The 20,747-nt window shown below is 42.1% G+C and overlaps 1 protein-coding gene across 8 annotated transcripts in view; it reads left to right on the top strand.

Moving 5' to 3' along the window:
• The window catches only part of TBCE (tubulin folding cofactor E), a 110,993-nt gene that overhangs the window by 80,899 nt on the left and 9,347 nt on the right, over positions 1-20,747 (top strand). For all 8 annotated transcript variants that reach the window (XR_012001061.1, XM_026008719.2, XM_072755928.1 and 5 more), the window contains 5 exons: positions 12,776-12,961; positions 15,846-15,934; positions 17,836-17,935; positions 18,641-18,743; positions 19,917-19,993. Coding sequence is in view for 7 of the 8 variants with exons in the window: in XM_026008719.2 (XP_025864504.1) it covers positions 12,776-12,961; positions 15,846-15,934; positions 17,836-17,935; positions 18,641-18,743; positions 19,917-19,993 (555 nt within the window). In the remaining variant the exon portion in view is untranslated. The remainder of the gene's footprint in view (positions 1-12,775; positions 12,962-15,845; positions 15,935-17,835; positions 17,936-18,640; positions 18,744-19,916; positions 19,994-20,747) is intronic.

Below are 20,747 nucleotides of genomic sequence, written 5' to 3'. Positions count from 1 at the left end.
ACCCTTTCCCAGGATGTAGCATCTAAAGCCCCAACAAGAAAAATGCTTACTATGGGGAGTTTTGAGTCTGTTGAGGACCCTTTAGCTTTGAGTAATACTGCTAGATTTAGGAAATAAAAATACAAAATGCCCATTTAAATCTGAATTTTAGACCAACAGCCAATCATTTTTTAGTATAAGTATGGGACATGTATAGGGCATTATCAATTTTATCTGACAAATCTGTTGGGGAGATAATAGTGCAGATTGAATCTCTATGACAGAACTTCATGACAGTCTTCCATTCCTCCAAGGGCCATGGTCAGGTTGTTGATTTCATTAACCATATCTGTAATTGGTCGGCAGAGGAGGACAGAACTGAAGCAAGCTGAATGCTTACAAGAGAAAAATGTTTGGACTCTCCTTCCACTCCATCCCTTCCCCCATTTTTGTCTTTCTGGACAGGGTTCAGAATTTCAGTGTTTGGATGCAACATCTCGATATTAATCTAGAATCTCAGTGGAATCTATAGAAATTACTAGTTTATTTTTGGAGATTTATTGTTATTAGTGGGCACTCATTCACTTGCATTTTTCATTATTTGCTGGGCTGTTTTGTTTTCTGAGAAACCCTTCAGGAATGTTCTGAATGAGGCTGATCTTTGATGTTATCCTTTGATCTGTAAAGGGCCCAGCATCTACTTTACAGCTACCTGATGCGTACTTCTAACTCCTTTGATCTGCCTACAGTCAAACTAAAAGTAATAAAGGTCTTTTCTTGTATGGTTCATTACCACTGTTTAAAAAGTGTAAATTTCGAACAAAAAGTGAAAACCATGGCATTGGTTTTGCATTGTTTTCTCATTTCTTAGAACTGTGCTAGTTTTTAAACTTATGTGCTCATACTTTTTATTTTTTGTTAATGTGTGGTTGACAGAATGCTATGTTAGTTTCATGTGTACAACATTGTGATTTGACAATTCTATGCATTGTACAATGCTCACCACAATAAATGTAGTCCCCATCTGTCAGCATACAATGTTGACAGTAGTGTTGACTATATTCCCTGTACTGTAGTTTTCACCCCCAAAACCCTTTTTTAAAAAAGGTTTATTTTTTTGGTGGGAACAAAGGGAGAAAAAACCCTAAAGCAGACTCCCTGCTGAATGAGGAGCCCAACATGGGGCTCAGTTCCAGGACCCCAAGGTCATAATCTGAGCCGAAATCAAGAATTGCCACCTAACTGACTGAGCCACTTAGGTGCCACTGCACACCCATGGCCTATTTTTTTTTTAAAGGTTTTATTTATTCATTCATGAGAGAGAGAGAGAGAGAGAGAGAGAGAGGTAGAGACACAGGCAGAGGGAGAAACAGGCTCCATGCAGGGAGCCCGACGTGGGACTCCATCCCAGGTCTCCAGGATCAGGCCCGGGCTGAAGGCCGGCGCTAAACCACTGAGCTATCCGGGGTGCCCCTCCCTGGCCTATTTTTAACTGGAAGTTTGTATCTCTTAATCCCCTTCACCTGTTATGCTTATACCCACCTACCTCCCCACTCTGCTAACCACCAGTTCTCTGAATTTAGGAATCTGTTTCTGTTTTTGTTTGCTTGTGTATTCATTTGTTTTTTAGATTCTTCATATAAGTGAAATCATCTGGTATTTTTCTCTGTCTGACATACTTCGTTTAGCATAATACCCTCTAGGATATTGTTTTCGTGAACATGTGTATTCCTGTTGTTGTGAATGGCAAGATTCCATTCTTTTTTTTTTTTTTTAAGATTTTATTTATTTATTCATGAGAGACACACACAGAGAGAGAAGCAGAGACACAGGCAGAGGGAGAAGCAGGCTACATACAAGGAGCCTGATGTGGGACTCGATCCCGGGACTCCAGGATTACGCCCTGGGCCGAAGGCAGGCGCTAAACCGCTGAGCCACCCAGGGATCCCCGATTTCATTCTGTTTTAATGACTGAGTAAATATTCTGTTTTATATTTGTATGTCTATACCATATCTTCATCCATTCATCTGTGGATGCACACTTAGGTTGCATCTGTATCTTAGATATTTTAAATAATGCTACAATAAGCATAGGGATGCATATATGTTTTTTAATTAGTGTGTTTGTTTTCTTTGGGTAAATACCCATCAGTGCAGTTGCTGGATTGTATGCTATTTCTATTTTTAATTTTTTAAGGACCCTCCATACTGTTTCCCATAGTAGCTGCACCAATTTACATTCCCGCCAACAGTGCATAACCATTCCCTTTTCCCTCACATCCTTGCCAACACTTATCTATTGTGTTTTGGATGGTAGCTCTTCTGACTGGTATCTCATTGTTTTTATTTTTTATTTTTTAAAGATTTTATTTATTTATTCATGAGAGACACAGAGAGGGGCAGAGACATAGACAGTGGGAGAAGCAGGCTCCTCGTAGGGAGCCTGATGTGGGACTCAATCCCTGGACTGGGATCACAACCTGAGCCAAAGGCAGGCACTAAACCACTGAGCCACCAGCTGCCCCTAAATTTATGTATTTAAGTAATCTCTACATTCGATGTGGGACTCAAACTCCTCTAACTGGGTCAGCGTCTCTCTTCCCATGGCCCTTCACCATAGTCTAGCATGAGGTTCTTTATATAGTGTCTGTTTTCCGAGAGGGTGGAAATGGGGACTATAAGGCCTCTTAAGGCCCAGGCTTCACTCTGTTGGTACAAGCAGGTCACTAGGTGAGTCTAGGTTCAAGAGGAGGGGAATTAGGTTTTACCTATTGATGAGACAAGTGGCAAAATCACATTTCCAAAGGGCATGTGGGCTGGGAGTCATCTGTGGAAGTAGTTCAGCAGCTTTCATGATTGTTCACATCTCTTCCCCATGCAAAATTCACTCCTTCACCTCCAAACATCTTATCCCTTTTGGCACTGGCTCCAAGTCCAGGATGTTGCCATCTAAATTAGTTCTAGGTATCTGTTTTTTTAACTTTATTTATATATTCATGAGAATACACAGAGAGGAGAGAGAGAAGCAGAGACACAGGCAGAGGGAGAAGCAGGCTCCATGCAGGGAGCCTGATGTGGGACTCGATCCTGGGTCTCCAGGATCACACCCTGGGCTGAAGGCGGCGCTAAACCGCTGAGCCACCGGGGCTGCCCTAGTTCTAGGTATCAATGAGGCTTCTTGGATACATTTTCTGGTGCAGGAGGGGCTCAGGAGGGGTCCTTGATCTGAGATCTGTGAAGTAAAACGTTATTGGCCCTCCTTATAGCCAACATATAGGGATGAGAGGGACGGAATAACCGTAGTAGACATTCTGGTTCAAAAAAGAGAAGGGAGGCAGCCCAGGTGGCTCAGTAGTTTACTGCCGCCTTCAGCCCAAGGCGTGATCCTGGAGACCCAGGATCGAGTCCCACGTCGGGTTCCCTGCATGGAGCCTGCTTCTCCCTCTGCCTCTCTCTCTCTTTATGTCTCTCATGAATAAATAAATAAAATCTTTAAAAAAATAAAAATTTAAAAATTAAATAAAACGAAGGAGAAGTGCACATGGCAGTCATGATTCTGTAGGGTTCTGAAATTTGGTCTGGTGCACGTTGTCAGTTCCTGCCTCTGAAGCATGAACTGCCCTTGTTGAGGGCCCGTTTCTGCCTCCAAGGAAGCACAGCTTGCCAGTAAACCCAAGAGTCCTAGACGATCCTATTCTGTAATACGAAAGCACCTTGTATCATTCCTGACACCTACTAGGCTCTCAAAAATGTCAAGTTGTGCAATATTACTTTCTGAGTAGATGCTGCTCTTATGGAACATTCAAAGCATTGGTGTTTAAACTTTTATACACAAGTAAAATATATTAAAGATGAAAAGTTCACTAATGATACCATATTTCTTAAAGTTTTTGCTTTTTTTGTAATAACCTTTAATCTTTTATAATAACTTTCTGTTTTGCCTCTCCCAATTTCTTTTTTTTTTTTTTTTTAAGATTTTATTTATTTATTCATGAGAGACACACACAGAGAGAGAGGCAGAGACACAGGCAGAGGGAGAAGCAGGCTCCATGCAGGGAGCCTGACGTGGGACTTGATCCCAGGACTCCAGGATCATGCCCTGGGCTGAAGGTGGTGCTAAACCACTGAGCCACCCAGGCTGCCCCCCATCCCGATTTCTTGATTTGTGATTTGAAGCAGTTAAAATTTGGCTGTCTCTACATACAAATGGCCAAACAGACACATGAAAAAAAGTGCTCAACATCACTCAGCATCAGGGAAATAGAAATTAAAACCACAATGAGATACCACTTCATACCAGTCAGAATGGCTAAAATTAACAAGTCAGGAAACAACAGGTGTTGGTGAGGATAAGGAGAAGGGGAACCCTCTTACACTGTTGGTGGGAACACAAGCTGGTACAGCCGTTCTGGAAAGCAGGAGGTTCCTCAAAAAGTTGAAAATAGAGCTACCCTACCACCCAGCAATTGCACTAGATATTTACCCCAAAGATACAAATGTAGTGATCCAAAGGGGCCCCTGCACCCCAGTTGTTTATAGCAGCAGTGTCCACAATAGCCAAACTATGGAAAGAGCCCAGATGTTCATCGACAGATAAATGGATAAAGAAGGTGTGGTTTATATATGCAATGAAATACTACTCAGCCATCCAAAAAAAAAGAAAGAAATCTTGTGATTTGCAACAATGTGGATAGAACTAGAGGGTATTATGCTAAGCGAAATAAGTCAATCAAAGAAAGACAGTTATATGACCTCACTCATGTGCAATGTAAGAAACAAAACAGGATCATAGGGGAAGAGAGGAAAAAAAAACAAGACTAAATCAGAGAGGGAGACAAACCATAAGAGTCTCTTACTGTAGGAAACAAACAGGGTCAGTGTAGGGGCAGGGGATGGGAGGATTGGGTAACTGGGTGATGAGCATTAAGGAGGACACATAATGTAATGAGGACTGGATATTATATAAGATTGATGAATCACTGAATTCTACTTCCAAAACTAATAATACACTATATGTTAATTTAAAAGGGGGAAAAAAAGATTTGGATGTCTTTTCTATGTAGATTTGTTCTACATGAATCTAGATGGCAAATTCCATGGTAGAGTGCTAAGATCTTGTCTTTTTTTAAAATACTGAATATGGTTATTAGGTATTGAATATGATTCGATTGAACACATAATATGCATTATATTGAATATATGCTTATTTAAAAAGTTGACTTTTTAAAAAAGTTTTTAAATTCCAGTTAACATACAATATTAGTTTCAGGTGTATAATATAGTGCTTCAGCACTTTCATACAGCATCCAGTGCTCATCACAAGTGCCCTCCTTAATCCCCATCACCTGTTTCACCCATCCCCCCCACAGCAATCACACAACAAAAAGAAATGAAAGGCATCCAGATTGTCAAGGAAGAAGTAAAACATTGACTATTTGCAGATGACATGATACTCGATATAAAAAAAACTCAAAAGAATCCACCATAAAATTGCTAGAACTGATGCACTAATTTAGAAATGCCACAGGATACAAAATCGACGTACGGAAATCTGTTGCAATTCCAAGGCACCTGGGTGGCTCAGTTGGTTGAGCATCTAACTCTGGGTTTCAGTTTAGGTTGTGATTGCATGGATCATGGGATTGAGCCCTGTATTGGGCTCTGTGCTCAGTGGGGAGTCTGATGGGGATTCTCTCCCTTCGCCATTTGTGCACATGAATCTCTCTCTCTTGCTCTCAAAATCTTAAAAAAAAAAAAAATCTGTTACGTTCTATACACTAATAATGAAGCAGCAGAAGGAGAAATTAAGGAATCGATCCTATTTACTGTTGCACCCAAACCAAAATAATCTGGGAATAAACCTGGCCAGAGATGAAAGACCTGTACACTGAAAACTATGAAACACTGATGAAAAAAACTGAAGATGACCAAAAGAAATGCAAGGCATTCTATGCTAATGGATTGAAAGAACAAATATTTTTAAAATGTGTCTACTCCCCAAAGCCATCTACACATTTAATGCAATCCCTATCAAAATGCCAACTACATTTTTTACAGAGCTAGAACAAATAATCCTAAAATTTGTATAGGACCACAAAAGACCTCGAGTAGCCAAAGCAACCTTGAAAAAGACAAGCTGGGGATCCCTGGGTGGTTTAGCGTCTGCCTTCAGCCCAGGGCCTGGTCCTGGAGACCTGGGATCGAGTCCCACATTGGGTTTCTGGCATAGAGCCTGCTTCTCCCTCTGCCTGTGTCTCTGCCTCTCTCTCTCTCTCTCTGTGTGTGTCTCTCATGAATATATAAATAAAATGTTTAAAAAAAAAAAGAAAAGCTAAGCTGGTGATATCATAGTTCCAAACCAAGTTATATTATACAGCTGTAGTGATCAAAACAGTATAATATTGGCACAAAAATAGATACATGGATCAATGAAGCAAAATAGAGAACCCAGAAATGAACCCACAACTATATGGTCAATCTTCAACAAAGCAGAAAGAATATCCAATGGAAAAAAAAGTATTTTCCACAAATAGTTTTGGGAAAACGGGAGAGCAACATGCAAAAGAATGAAACTGGACCACTTTCGTATAGCATACACAAAAATAAACTCAAAATGGATGAAAGACCTAAATGTGAGATAGGAAACCATACAAATCCTAGAAGAGAACACAGGCAGCATCCCCTTTGATCTTGGCCATACCAACTTCTTAATAGAGATGTCTCCTGAGGCAAGGGAAACAAACTACTGGGACTTCATCAAAATAAAAAGCTTCTGCACAATGAAGGAAACAATCACAACTAAAAGGCAGCTTACTGAATGGGAGAAGATATTTGAAAATGATGTATCTGATAAAGGGGTAGTATCCAAAATATAGAATGTATAAAACACAACAGCTGGGCAGCCCGGGTGGCTCAGCAGTTTAGCTCTGCCTTTGGCCCAGGGCATGATCCTGGAGACCCAGGATTGAGTCCCACATCAGGCTTCCTGCGTGGAGCCTGCTTCTCCCTCTGCTTGTGTCTCTGCCTCTTTCTCTCTCTCTCTCTCTCTCTGTCTCTCACTAATCAATCAATCAATCGTTAAAAAAAAACCCTCAACAGCTAGAAATCAAATAACCCAATTAAATAATGAACAGAAGATGGGGTGCCTTGGGCGGCTCAATTGGTTAAGCATTCAACTCTTAATTTTGGTTCAGGTCACAATCTCAGGGCTGTGGGATTGAGCTCAGTGTGGAGTCTCCTTCCCTCTCCCTCTGCCTCTCTCTCCCTGCTCTTTCCTTCTGTCTCAAATAAATCTTTTTAAAAATGGGCAGAAGAATAAACAGTTTTCCAAAGAAGACATCCAGATCGCCAACAGACACATGGAAAGATACTCAACATCACTCATCATGGGGAAAATGCAAATCAAAACTACAATGAGATATCTCCTCACACCTGTCAGAATGACTAAACTCATAAACAGAAGAAACAACAGGTGTTGGTGAGGATGTGGAGAAAAAGGAACCCTTGTACACTGTTGGTGGGAATGCAAACTGGTGCAGCCGCTGTGGAAAACAGGGTGGAGTCTCCTCAAACAGTTAAGATCTTGCTCTGTATTTCACCCAGGCTGGGCCACCTTACATTCTTTGAGCTGATAGTTAGCCTGTGAGAGCAGGTGTCCTTTGCCTTCCCCCAAACTGACTGCTAATCCAGATGGTTAGATAGACACATCAAGCCTCACTTAACATGACAGCTTTGTTGGGCTGGAGGGATAAGCATATTAGATTCTCATCAAAGATGGCTGCCAATAATTCTTCCCATTCTTATTCGAGCTTGTGACTTCTCCCATCAAGAGGCGGAGGTTATTTCCCCTTTGCTTGAATCCAGACTGGCTTGTACCTAAGCTTTGGCAAGTGGCAGAAGTGGTGTGTCCGCCCTGGGACCTTTAAGAGGTGGTGCAGTTTCTGCTCTTACAGAAGCCATTGGCCCAGTCAGCTCCCAGCCACCCTAGCCCAAGTGCCAATGATTCAAGTGGAGCCATCTCGGATTGTTTGAACCTCAGCCAACTCCCAGCTGACTATAGTCACCTGGATCACTCCACGTGACACCATGAAAAACAAGAACAACTCAGTTGAAGCAAAGCTAACCCACAGAATCTTAAGAAAGAGCAGATCATTTTAAGCCACTATACTTTGGAGGATGTTTAGGTGGCAATAGAGAATAACTTTGTGTCTGAATTTGCATGCGAATTTTATCTTGCGTATGTTAATAACTGTATTTTTCCCCTTTTAAAAAAAGATTTTATTTAGCAGGGGAAGAGAGAGCACAAGCAGGGGGAGAGGGAGATGCAGGCTCCCCACTGAGCAGGGAGCCAGACGTGGGGCTCGATCCTAGGACCTTGAAATCATGACTTGAGCCAAAGGCAGGTACTTAACCAACTGAGTTACCCAGGAGGCCCATTAACTGTATTTTTTCCTGGCAAAACTGTATATAGTTCTATGGAGAAATTGTTATGTCACGATGTCATTGACGTTATATATACCTTAGGAGCCTAACTGAACAAGTTTGGCAGCCACTGCTTGAGTTTAGAGATTGTAGCTTTGGGATATCCCAGTATATCAGAATATGTGGGTTTATGCTTGACAGCATATTAGATATAATGCTGTATAGAATAGAAAGGACTGCTGTATTGATCTGCGTGTCTGTAGAGAAAGGCTATGCTAGGCAATATAGTGATGGCTTATATATTATGGCTTATATAATCCTTATAAATAACCTCATTTGGTGGGGCTTTGTAGATGAGGAGACTCTGGCTGAGAAGGTAAGATTGGCTGCCTGAGGTCGTATAGCCAGTAAGTTGTGGGGCCCAGAAGGATCCCAGATTTGTTCTACTCAGACTCCCGAGGTGCACCAACCTTGTCCTGCTCCTGCCTTCCATCTTAGGAATTTATCTGTCAGGACACCTGGCCGACTCAGCTGGAAGAGTATGTGACTCTTGACCTTGGGGTCATAAGTTTGAGCCCCACATTGGGTGTAGAGATTACTTAAAAAAAAAAAAAAACTTTAAAAAAAGGTATATGTTGATTAGGAATTAAATTTAGGGAATGTGTTTAATTTGCCAAAATAAAGCATTGATTTGTATCTGTAAGCCCAGACAGAAATGTAGGAAAGAACAAGTAGTCAGAAATCCTGAGTTCTTGGTCGTGGCTGTGATACTTCTAATAGTGGACTCCAGGACCCCCAACTGAAACAGGGTTAGATATGAGGTCCAGTGAAGTCAGAATGCCCTGGAGCATTGTTCTAAACAAGCAGATTCCTGGGATCCAATAAGATTTTCAGATGGCGTTCTGTTTTTTAGGTTATGAAGTCCTAGCCTAGATAATCTCTGAAGTAGATCCCTTTGAATTCTTAAAAAATGATGCTAGCTATATTTCATCACTTTAGCTGAGTAACATAACTGTGCTTCTTAGAACTGTGTTTTTTTGTTTTTTTGTTTTTTACAGATTTTATTTGAGAGGGAGTAAAATGTGTGAGCCGGGGAGGCGGGGCAGAGAGGGAGGAGGAGCAAAGGGGAGAGGGAAAGCAAATTCCCCACTGAGCAGGGAGCCCAGTGTGGGCTCCATTCCATGACCCTGAAATCATGACCTGAGCTGAACTTAGATGCTTAAGGACTGAGCCACCCAGGCGTCCCCAGAACTGTGGGTTTTATTCACAACATGAACTTCCCCAGGGGCCAAAATGTAACATTTTCTAGGCAGCTTCTGGTAGTCAGTGATCTTCTGATATTACAACATACTGTACAGACTCAGAACTTGATTTTACTGCAGCAGAGAATTTAATTTCCTGCATCATCAGTTCTCTCCTCATCGCTGGATTATTTTCAGCAGCATATAGATCTGATACGCCCCCCATCATAAGACATTCCTTCTTCTGATCCCCTGTGTCCCTATAGCTGCCACCCTAATGCTCTTCTTCCCTTTGGGGCGAAAGCAGCCAGGGCTCCCTGGCTTCTCACTGTTTGGAACTCCCCCACCCAGCTACTGCCCCACTGCTCCTACCAGGGTTACCTACTGGTCACTAGATTTGGTGGCCAGCCTTAGCCATCACCTTGCATCCTTTTGTAGTGCTGGACATGGTTGTCCACTTTCTTCATTGGCTTCCAGGACCCCACACTCTGGGGTTCTCATGACCTCTGGGCCATTTCTTCTTATCCGTGGCATCGCTTCTAACTTTTAGGGATCACAGACCCCTTTCACACTCTGGTCATCTCTGTGGACCCATTTTTAAAAAGTGTATGTTTAGGGGCACCTGGGTAGCTCAGGCGGTTAAGCGACTGCCTCAGCTCAGGTCATGATCTCAGGGTCCTGGGATAGAGCCCCATGTCCTGGGATCGATCCCTGCTCAGCGGGAAGTCTGCGTCTCCCTTTGCTGCTCCTCCTGCTTGTGCTCTCTGTTAAATAAGTAAATAAAATCTTTAAAAAGTGTATGTTTATATGGATGAAATTTATCCATACGAGTTTTCATCCTTTTTAATTATGGTGATTTCTAGGAAGCCTTTTTTTCTTTAAGAATCAAAGGTTATAAGCTGAAATAGTGTTTATAATATAGTTTTTGGCAATTTATGTATTTCATCATTCTCTCAAGTGATCAAATGATAGTATTAACATTTACGACTATTTTATAGTGGATACTTAGATCATTCAGAAAATAAGATCTCATTGCCATGATGTCATGCTGAATGCTGAAATTTAAGAGGTCCAGAGACCCATATTGAATCTCTTGAAAAGCCTGACAGAGTGGTCATTACATCCAGTAATACGATTAGTCTTAATGTTAAATCTAAAAATTGCTCTAAAACCTGGATAGAAATTGTGGTGAAATATCCTATTTCATGTAGCATTCTTCCCACACTCTCTGTTTTTAGCCCCATATTTAAGCTTTGACAATATATTTAGTTCAAGTTTGTTATTGGAAAGATTTTGTATGTAAGCCTGTTACCCACAAATGTTTTCATCTGTGTCCTTATTCCATCTCTGTTTGTAGCTGTGATTCTTCTATAGTCATTTCATGTACAGTTTGGTTTTTAGAAATCTCAACATTATTTTGTGAGTAATTTTATTCAGTGTTACAGCTAGAATTTTTCATGACTACATCTGTCTGGTTTACTTAATAATTCCTATCCAGCTGGGCTTTCTGACGTTTTCCAGAGTTCCGCAGTTATAAATAAATGTTGTTATACAGAATCTTTGGAAATGCAATTTTGTTTGTATTTTTAAGTTATTGCCTGCTGACAGGTTCCCAGGAGTATGATCCTACAATCAGAACTGAACCCAGCCTTGCAGTCTCTGAGGTGTTAGGATTTTTCTTTATTTTTGGCCAGTTTTTTTGAAACTGGTTTTGTGATGTGAATTTGCATTTCTTAATCATGAGCAAGGTAAAACTTTCACCTGTGGAATTAATACCTCTTTTTCCTATTATGTGAATGGTCTGTTTCATATTTCTTGCCTGTTTATCTGTTGGGGCTTACTATGCTTGCATAAGCTCACAATGCTTTTTATTTTATTTTTTATTTTTTTTTATTTTTATTTATTTATGATAGTCACAGAGAGACAGAGAGAGAGGCAGAGACATAGGCGGAGGGAGAAACAGGCTCCATGCACGGGGAGCCTGATGTGGGATTCGATCCCGGGTCTCCAGGATCGCGCCCTGGGCCAAAGGCAAGCGCCAAACCACTGCGCCACCCAGGAATCCCTCACAATGCTTTTTAATCAGTCATATCGATTATACATTTGTATGTTACTTTTCCCTTTTATGCTGATGTTAAGTTTTCAGCATAGCATAGAGAATATTTTACAAACCTTCAGAACATTGCATTTATGGCCATTCTGGTGGGTGACATTTTCTTTTTGTTATTTTTTTAATTGTATAATTCCTGGGTTGCCTGGCCGGCTCAGTCAGTAGAGTGTGCAACTCCTGAGCTCAGGGTTGTAGGTTCAAGCCCCACATTGGGTGTAGAGATTAATTAGAAATAAAATCTTTAAAAATAATTGTGTAAAAAAATAAATAAATAAAAATAATTGTATAGGGCACATAGGTGGCTCAGTGGTTGAGTGTCTACCTTTGGCTCAAGGCATGATCCCAGGGTCCTGGGATTGAGTCCTGCATCCAGCTCCCCACAGGGTGCCTGCATCTCCCTCTGCCTATATCTCTACCTCTCTCTGTGTTTCTCACCAATAAATAAAATCTTTTTTTAAAAACTGTGGAATTGGGTGGCCCAGTGGTTTAGTGCCACCTTTGGCCCAGGGTGTGATCCCAGAGACCTGGGATTGAGTCCCATGTCAGGCTTCCTGCATGGAGCCTGCTTCTCCCTCTGCCTGTGTCTCTGCCTCTCTCCCTCTGTGCCTGTCATGAATAAATAAATAAAATCTTTTTTTAAAAAACTGTGGAATTGCTTTTATTTGTATTTATATTTATATACTATATTTATGAACACATTTGTAAATGTAGATGTTTTACATTTGTGGCAGACTGACAATTTATAAAGGATTTTCATATGAGTTATTTTAAAAAAAATTTTTAAGACTTATGTATTTTAGAGAGACTATGCAAGCAGAGGGAGGGGCAGAGGAAGAGGGGGAGAGAGAATCCTCAAGCAGGTTCTCTGAAACAGGGCTTGATCTCATAATTCTGAGACCATGACCTGAGCCAAAATTGAACCAGACGCTGAACAGACTAAGCCACCCAGGTGCCCCTCACACATGTCATCTGTAAATGTCCTCATTGATGATATTTTATTTGTTCCATTTCTCTTTTTTCCCAGGCACCCAACAGGAGGATCCTTTATTCGTCCAAACAAAGTAAATTTTGGAGTGGACTTTCTCACTGCAGTTAAGAATCGCTATGTGTTAGAAGATGCTCCTGAAGAAGATGGGAAAGGGCAAATTATTATAATTGGAAATAAACCCGTGGAAACAATTGGTTTTGACTCTATTATAAAACAGCAAAGGTACGTAGGATTGATAATGGCAGAGATGACTTTCATCACTGTTCAGAATTGAAGTTCACTGGATTGTATATTGACACCCAGAACTTTGCTTCCAACCTGGTCTGTCCTTCCTGCACAAACCGCAGATTGAAATCAGAGGAACCTGAGGATTGAGTCTTTGGGGAAATAAATGTTCTTAATTTAGCATCGGATTGTTGGGCTTTTCTATATTGGGATTAAAACATTAGTTTGCTCATTATTAATGTTTATACCAGCTGTCTTGTGGAATAAGTAACTAAGGTTGACACTTTGGTCCTTTTCTGTTTCATGGTGACATTTCTAGCTGGGTGACAAATCAGAAACAGAAACAGAGCTCTGAGTTGTTACCTGCCATGTGGCATGCTGGTCCCATCTAGAACTGAGTCATTTTCCATCTCTGGGTGCACACTCTTCTCACCTAGGATGCTTGTGAGATTGCAGAATCTTGGGTCCCTTCCTAGCCATTAATCAGAATGTCATGGACTCTTGCTTTTAAGAAGTACCCCAAATTATTATGTAGTAGTTTGAGGGGCACTGCATAATGCATTGTAAAACTGTGTGGTTCTATGAAGAGAGGCCTTCTGCTCTCTCCGATGCACTGTCTGAATCACAGTGAGTAGAAGCTGATGTTCCCACAATAACCCAAGAGCCTTCCAGGTTATGCAGATTCATCGGTGGTCAGTGCTGTGGTGTTTGACCCTGACCCAGATGGGTGGCTTAGTAGTGCCCTGGGTGGCCACCCTGGAGAGTACATTTGTACTCTTGGTGTAGGCCTGCAATCTTTTCCTTTCTCTAAATGTCTCTTAAATCAAATAATTAACTGTAGTTTTGTTCAAAGTCTATTGATGTGCTCTCTTATATTGCTGTTCCTGTTAAGATTTAACACAACACAACCTTTAAAGTGCCCCTGGGGACAGTGTTGAAGAATAAATTCATTTCTTGATACCTCTGTTCTTTAGCGGAGGTGACCAGCATCAGCAAGAACATCAAAAATTCAGAGGTACAATCCAAATATCTATAACCATAAAATGGACGAATAAAGTGTGTTGTATTCATTCAGTGGAGGAATGTTCAGCAGTGAACATGAGCAAACTACTGCTTGATGCAACAGTATGGGCAAGAGCTCATTAACACAGTGTCCTGCAGAAATAGTTGCCCAGGGAAGCACAGCTTGTCTGACTCTGTCTGTGTGAAGGTCAGAATCAGGCACAACTGCTCACTAATGTTAGAAGTCATGATAGACAGTTTCGCGGGGAGGAAGCAACTGTCAGGGACACAGAGAGGACTTCCCAAGTTCTGAGAATGGTGTTTCTTGATCTGGGTTGGTTACCTGTGCATATTTATTTAAAATCGCTGAGCTGTGTATTCACGTATAAGGGAGGCTAAAGCATATACTTTATGTGATTTTTTTTTTCAATAAAAAATATGTGGAGGAGAAAAACTTAGAATAAATCAAGATTTTTTTTTAAGGTTTTATTTATTTATTAGAGAGAAAGTACAAGCAGGTAGAGCAGCAGATAAGGGCAGAGAGAGAAGCAGACTGCCTACTGAACAAGGAGGCCGATGTGGGATTCAATCCCAGGACCCCAGGATCATGACCTGAGCTAAAGGCAGATGCTCAACCACTGAGCCACCCAGGAACCCCGGTATTGTCCTTTTATGATTGGCTTCTTTTGCTTGAGTTCCTCAAGTTTACCCTTATGTCAGAATTTCCTTCCTTTTCAAGGCTGAGTAATATTCTGTTGTGTGGGTATATCACACTTTGTTTATCCGTTCATGTATTGATGGACATTTGGGTTGTTTTCACCCTTTGGCTACAGTGGTAATGCTGCCATGAACATGTGTGCAAACCATAGCGTTTTATTTATTTTTTTAAAAAATATTTTATTTATTTATTTGAGAGAGAGTGAGAGAAAAAGCACAAACAGGGACAGAGGGAGAAGCAGACTCCTCACTGGGCAAGGAGCCTGATGTGGGACTGGATCCTAGGACCCTGGGATCATCACCTGAGCCAAAGGCAGATGCTTAACTGGCTAAGCCACCCAGGCGCCCCTAAACCATATAGCATTTTAAAGCTGTGGAATCTGATTCACCTAAAGCCCAAAGAAGCGGTGGAATTGGGATTTGAACCCAGGTGATAGGGCTCTTAGATCCCATAGTCTAGATACCACACAGGCTCTTTCAATGAGTAGAAAATGCAGATCCTCCACACTTAAAGTGGTTTCTGAGATTATCTAGTAAAGCTGAAGATACACACACTGTCCAGGATGTAACCCTAGAGGGACCTTCACATGTAAATATGAGAAGTATATGATATGTTTACTTCAGCCCTGTTGGAATAATCTAAATGTCAACAGTGTAGTAAATAAATTAATTGTGGTCTCTAAGATGTGAAAATGAATGCTCTAGAGTATGTGGGTTGATGTAGCTAAGTTTCACTGCTGAGCGATACACTGTTGAGGGGAAAGTAGCTCGGAGGAGGATATATGCAGTGGGATACCCTTTATATCAAGTTTCATTATGGATGAAATGCTATGATTGTTTAGGGATGTGGAAGTGTGTTATAAAACTGTGAAATGCTTAGGTGTAAACAAAAACCCAGTACCTGATACCGGTTATCTACGGGGAGCAGAGGAGAAGCATTCTGTCCTGGATGGGACCCGAAGAGCTTCAGTGCTCTTGGTAGTGTGTATAATGCTTACTTTCTCTTTCTTCTTTTAAGTAAAGCTGCATTGCTTAAATTGGCTGCTGGGTACTGGTATTTGTTATTTTGGTAACTTCTCATATGAAGTGCTTTTTAACGTTTAAAAGGGCCAGTGGATGTTTACATGTTTATGCATATGTGTGAATTCTGTTTTTCATGCAGTCAGCTCAGCAAGTTGCAAGAAATTTCTCTGAGGAACTGTGCAGTGAATTGTGCTGGCGACAAAGGAGCAATTGCCAAAGCATGTCCTAGTATCCTTTCACTGCAAATCTGACTTTGCACTTGACACTTGTGCCGGACACGGCCAGGAGCCCACCAGTGTCTGTTCTCCCTGACTTTCTTCCTAAGGGATCTTGTCTCACCTGGGCCAGTTGCTGCCCAGGTAAATTATTTACTTTCCCAGACCCCTCGGCCTTCAGGGGAGACAGTGGGACTCACCCCAAGCAAAGGAAATGGGAAGCAGAAGTGTCTGGCCTGGCCGGGCTCCTTTTTTTTTTTTTTTTAAGATTTTATTTATTTACTCATGAGAGACAGAGAGAGAGAGAGAGAGAGAGAGAGAGAATGAAGCAGAGACACAGGCAGAGGGAGAAGCAGGTTCCATGCAGGGAGCCCGATGGGTCTCCAGGATCACGCCCTGGGCTGAAGGCTAAACTGCTGAGCCACCAGGGCTGTCCTGGACGGGGCTCCTTATGTGAGGACAGGCTTGGCTGGTGTCTGCCTTTTGCCCCCTGCCCAGGGCCTGGCAGCCATCTGGTGTGAAGACCGTCCAGTAGGAGCAGAGGAGGAGCCAGAGACCCTGACTGAGGCCCAGGGCCCCTGCCTTCCTGGACTGCCTTCTTGTGGGTGCGCAGAATCCTCTCTCGTGTCATGCGGCCCCCCTGCGGTTTTGTCACCGCACCTCAAAGCAGGCTTTCCCAAAGATTATAATCTCTTTTCTCTGCCTTCTCCTAGGAGTGGTTTTTGTTTTTGCCCTATATTGCTTTTATGCCCACAACTAAAAATATTGGAGAGGAGTTTGAAAAAACAAAATCCCACTGGCAAATGAAATGGACTTTCTTGAACTTTAAAAGGTTTTCTCATAATTCTTTAAGCTGGCCTAACCTCTATGTAATAATTTATGCCACAGACCATTTATAACCCATGTTCTCTGGGGGAAGAGATGGCAGATGAGCAGCGATCTTTAGCCAGCTATTTCTCGCTTTCCCTGTAGCGCATCCTTTGTGGTGATAGAAATTAGAGCAGAGCTCCTCAGCAGAGTGTCTGGGGTGTTGACCCCCTCAGTCCTGGGCCAAAGGCAGGCGCCAAATCGCTGAGCCACCCAGGGATCCCCATACCCGGGGCTTCTTGATGCTGTGCTCCCTCTTGATGGCACTGCGCTCCCCCTGAAGCATTCAGCTCGGGTGCCGTTTTCTTTCTCTCTGGCTGGTTAATCCTTCTCTAAATCCTGGAATCATTCTTAGCACTTTAGAACCTTTGTCCCCGGTCACCCCTTGTTGTCTGTCTTGGGAGATGCCACCGATGACTTGGGAGTTCCCACAATGCAGAGCAGAATATTGCACCACAGAAGGTGTGCGTAGCCTTGAGGCAGCAGCCAGAAACCGTGCCCAGGACGAGGCCCGTGGGTGCACTTTAGGATTTATCAACCAAACTCTGTCATTCCTTTTCTCTCTTTTTGTGGGATATCGTTAGAATGGTTGAGCATTTGTTAGGACATTTGGTTCTTATTTACTATTGTAGATACTTGTCTCAAGTTCGCAGCATAGGACAATGAACGTTTTCTTTTTGCTTTTCTTTCTTTCTTTCTTTTTTTAAGTATTAGAGAGTGAGCAAGAGAGAACATGAGCAGGGCAGAGGGGGAAGCGATTCCCCGCTGAGCAGGGCTCAATCCCAGGACCCTGAGATCATGACCTGAGCCAAAGGCAGACACTCAACCAACTGAGCCACCCAGGTACCCTGAAAATGAACATTTTCATTTCTAAATGAAGACTTGGGTGACTTAAAAAGGTAAAAGTAGTGTGTGCTCATGAAAAAAGTCTCAAGCAGAATAGAGGGTGTAAAGTGAGAGGCTAAAGATTGGTGCTCTAGAATTAAGGGGTGCCTACTGTTCTGTGTGAATCTTTCTGTATTACTCTTCCTTAACATGTACTTTGAGATATCAGAAAGGTAGATTTGTCACGAAACCTGTTGTCCTCGTGGGATGAAGTCCTAGATATTGCTGATCAGCTCAAACACCTGGAAGTTCTTAATCTCAGGTATGAACTCTTAGGCATCCATTCTGTCACCTGGTATTAAAACCTCTGACCTCGGGATCCCTGGGTGGCGCAGCGGTTTGGCGCCTGCCTTTAGCCCAGGGCGCGATCCTGGAGACCCGGGATCGAATCCCACATCGGGCTCCCGGTGCATGGAGCCTGCTTCTCCCTCTGCCTGTGTCTCTGCCTCTCTCTCTCTCTGTGACTATCATAAATAAATAAAAATTAAAAAAAAAATTAAAAAAAAAAAAACCTCTGACCTCTCCTCATTCCCTCTCAGCATTTCTGTGGCAATGAGGGGGACACAGCTTAGTGGAATTTAAGCTTCATTTCTTCTTCTTCTTCTTCTTTTTTTTAAGATTTTATTTATTCATGAGAGACATAGAGAGAGAGGCAGAGACATAGGCAGAGGGAGAAGCAAGCTCATGCAGGGAGCCTGATGTGAGACTCGATCCCTGGGACCATGGGATCATGACCTGAGCCCAAGGCAGATGCTCAACCCAACCGCTGAGTTCCCCAGGTGCCCCTGGACTCCCTTGGTTTTTAATCAATTTCACTTTAAGGAAAAAAAGGAAAAAAATTTCACTATAAGGTTGAAACAAACCAAATGGGTCATATTAAATCCCCAAATTGTTGCTTTTGATGACTTTCCCTCAGGCCCCCTGGGGAGCAGGCAGTCTGCACATCGTGACTTTTTTCTCTACACAGTGAGAATAAACTCAGCTTTCCTTTGGCTTCACTGACCCTGACCCGGGCATTTCCTGCACTGAAGATTTTAGCCCTTAACCGGACAGGAATAACGTGGGCGGAGGTAATCCTGTTTCTTTGCGAAGTTTATTACCTAGAAATAGGAAATTTCAAAATCTTGGCTTAACAGGGAATGAAAACACAATGGTGGCTTCATTTCATCATCCTATTATCGAAATAAGAGGACTCTTTAAACCACCTCACAGAAAGTTACAGAATCTTTCTAGTGAAGTAGAATTTTGTATCTTGGGATCCATATTCTCTCTCTCTCAGGTCCTTCTGGTTTGTTCTGGTGTCTTTCTGGACAGTGGCACTCCATAGTGGTTAACATATGCCGAACTTCAAAAGCCCTCGAGTTAGCTATTGATGGAGCTCAACCAGTTTCCCCAAGTGCTCCAGGGCAGAGGCAGGGCTGCCACAGGGTTGTCGTCTCCTTTTCTCATTTGAGATTTGGCTCCTGGAATCCACTGTTCATTGTAAACAGCTGGGTTCAGAAAGTGGACCAATGAGTCCTTTGCCCGGCAGCATTTGGAACTTATGTCTGCCACTACTTTTTTATATCAGAGGTGAACTGACCTCAACTGCCCAGAATATTCTAACTTCGAACCAAGTACACCCCCAGCAAAGTTACTTGTCTGTGAAATGCCACTGGGGCGCTCCACTGAGAGACAGGTTGCCTTTAGCTGGCGCTCCCTCCTTTTGCAGGGGGTTTAGACCTAGCATGTGAACGGGAAGGGCATGTAGAAAATTCAGGTGCTAGAGATGGTGGTGAAGTTCAAGTGAGAAAATGTCGAAATAGTTGGGAAACACTGTCTATTATTGTCTTCTTTACAAACTCAGGTTGGTATTGAGAACTGAGGAATGGTGTTTGACATTGATTTCTTAACTTTGGTGAAGCAAACTGTGTCAAATAAGAAGAGTGTGCGAAGTGCACGTCTGCAAGTCCACTGTGCAGGTGTCTGGTAGAGTTCAAGAGCTCCCGGAGGACGCATTCCCGGCTCCCGGAATGCCGGCTGCACACGCTCCCGTGTCACTGAAACACAGCTCTTGACATTTTAATTTTGTCACCTGTCCACTGGCACTCCTAGCCTGAACTAGAGTCCGTGCTGAAACGTCCACCGGGCATTTTATTTCTAAAACAGTAACTGAACTGAGCTAATGTAGAGGTTATAGTAATAAACACGCCGGAAGAAACAGCCAAGAGAGGCTGCTTCAGCCTGAATCGTTTCCCTCCTAGGTGCTCCGGTGTGCCTCTGGATGGCCAGTTCTTGAGGAGTTGTACCTCGCCTCTAACGACCTTTTCATTTCAGAAAGGTAACGAGGGTTTACTTACGTGCACGTATCACTGTCTAGGCTGGATAAATAAATGGTCTCAATTATGCCTCACACTAATTTTTTTAAAGGATTTGTAAATAAGAATTAGAAACAGGCTTATTCTTCACAAAGTAGGATGTCAACTGATTATTGCATCTAATTGAGGAAAGGCCCATCAGAGTGAAAGCCTTGGCTTAACTATATTTGAAGACAAGAATTTTATTAGTTTGACAGAAACATATTTAATTTCTGTTTCAAAATGGACGTTATGTGGGAAATCCTTTATAAAGATCAAATAATGCATTTTAGTTAGCATTATTCTTCAGTAGCACTATTCTACTTCAGGTTGATGTACCAAAGTATATATAAAAGCTTGTTCTCTTTAAGTAAATTATATATGTTGTCTTTCTCTTTGGTTGATTGTTACTAAATTATTATGTAAAATTAAACATGGGCAAATTTACACAAATTCTCAATGAACAGATTCAGTTTATTATACAGAATGATTTATTATACAGGCAGATGGAGGTGTTTTTATTTTTATTTATTTTTAATGATTTTATTTATTTATTAGAGAGAGGGAGAACAAGTGAGCAGGGGGAGGAACAGAGGGATGAGAAGACTCTGCACTGAGCATGGAGCTTGACGTAGGGCTTAATCTCATGACCCTAAGATCATGACCTGAGCCAAAACCAAGGGTTGGATGCTCGATAGACTGAGCCACACCCAGGACACCCTGTAGGTGTTTTTTTAA

Source organism: Vulpes vulpes, chromosome 4 (assembly GCF_048418805.1).
Source record: "Vulpes vulpes isolate BD-2025 chromosome 4, VulVul3, whole genome shotgun sequence".
Taxonomy (NCBI): domain Eukaryota; kingdom Metazoa; phylum Chordata; class Mammalia; order Carnivora; family Canidae; genus Vulpes; species Vulpes vulpes.
This window is presented reverse-complemented; position numbering and strand designations above follow the sequence as displayed.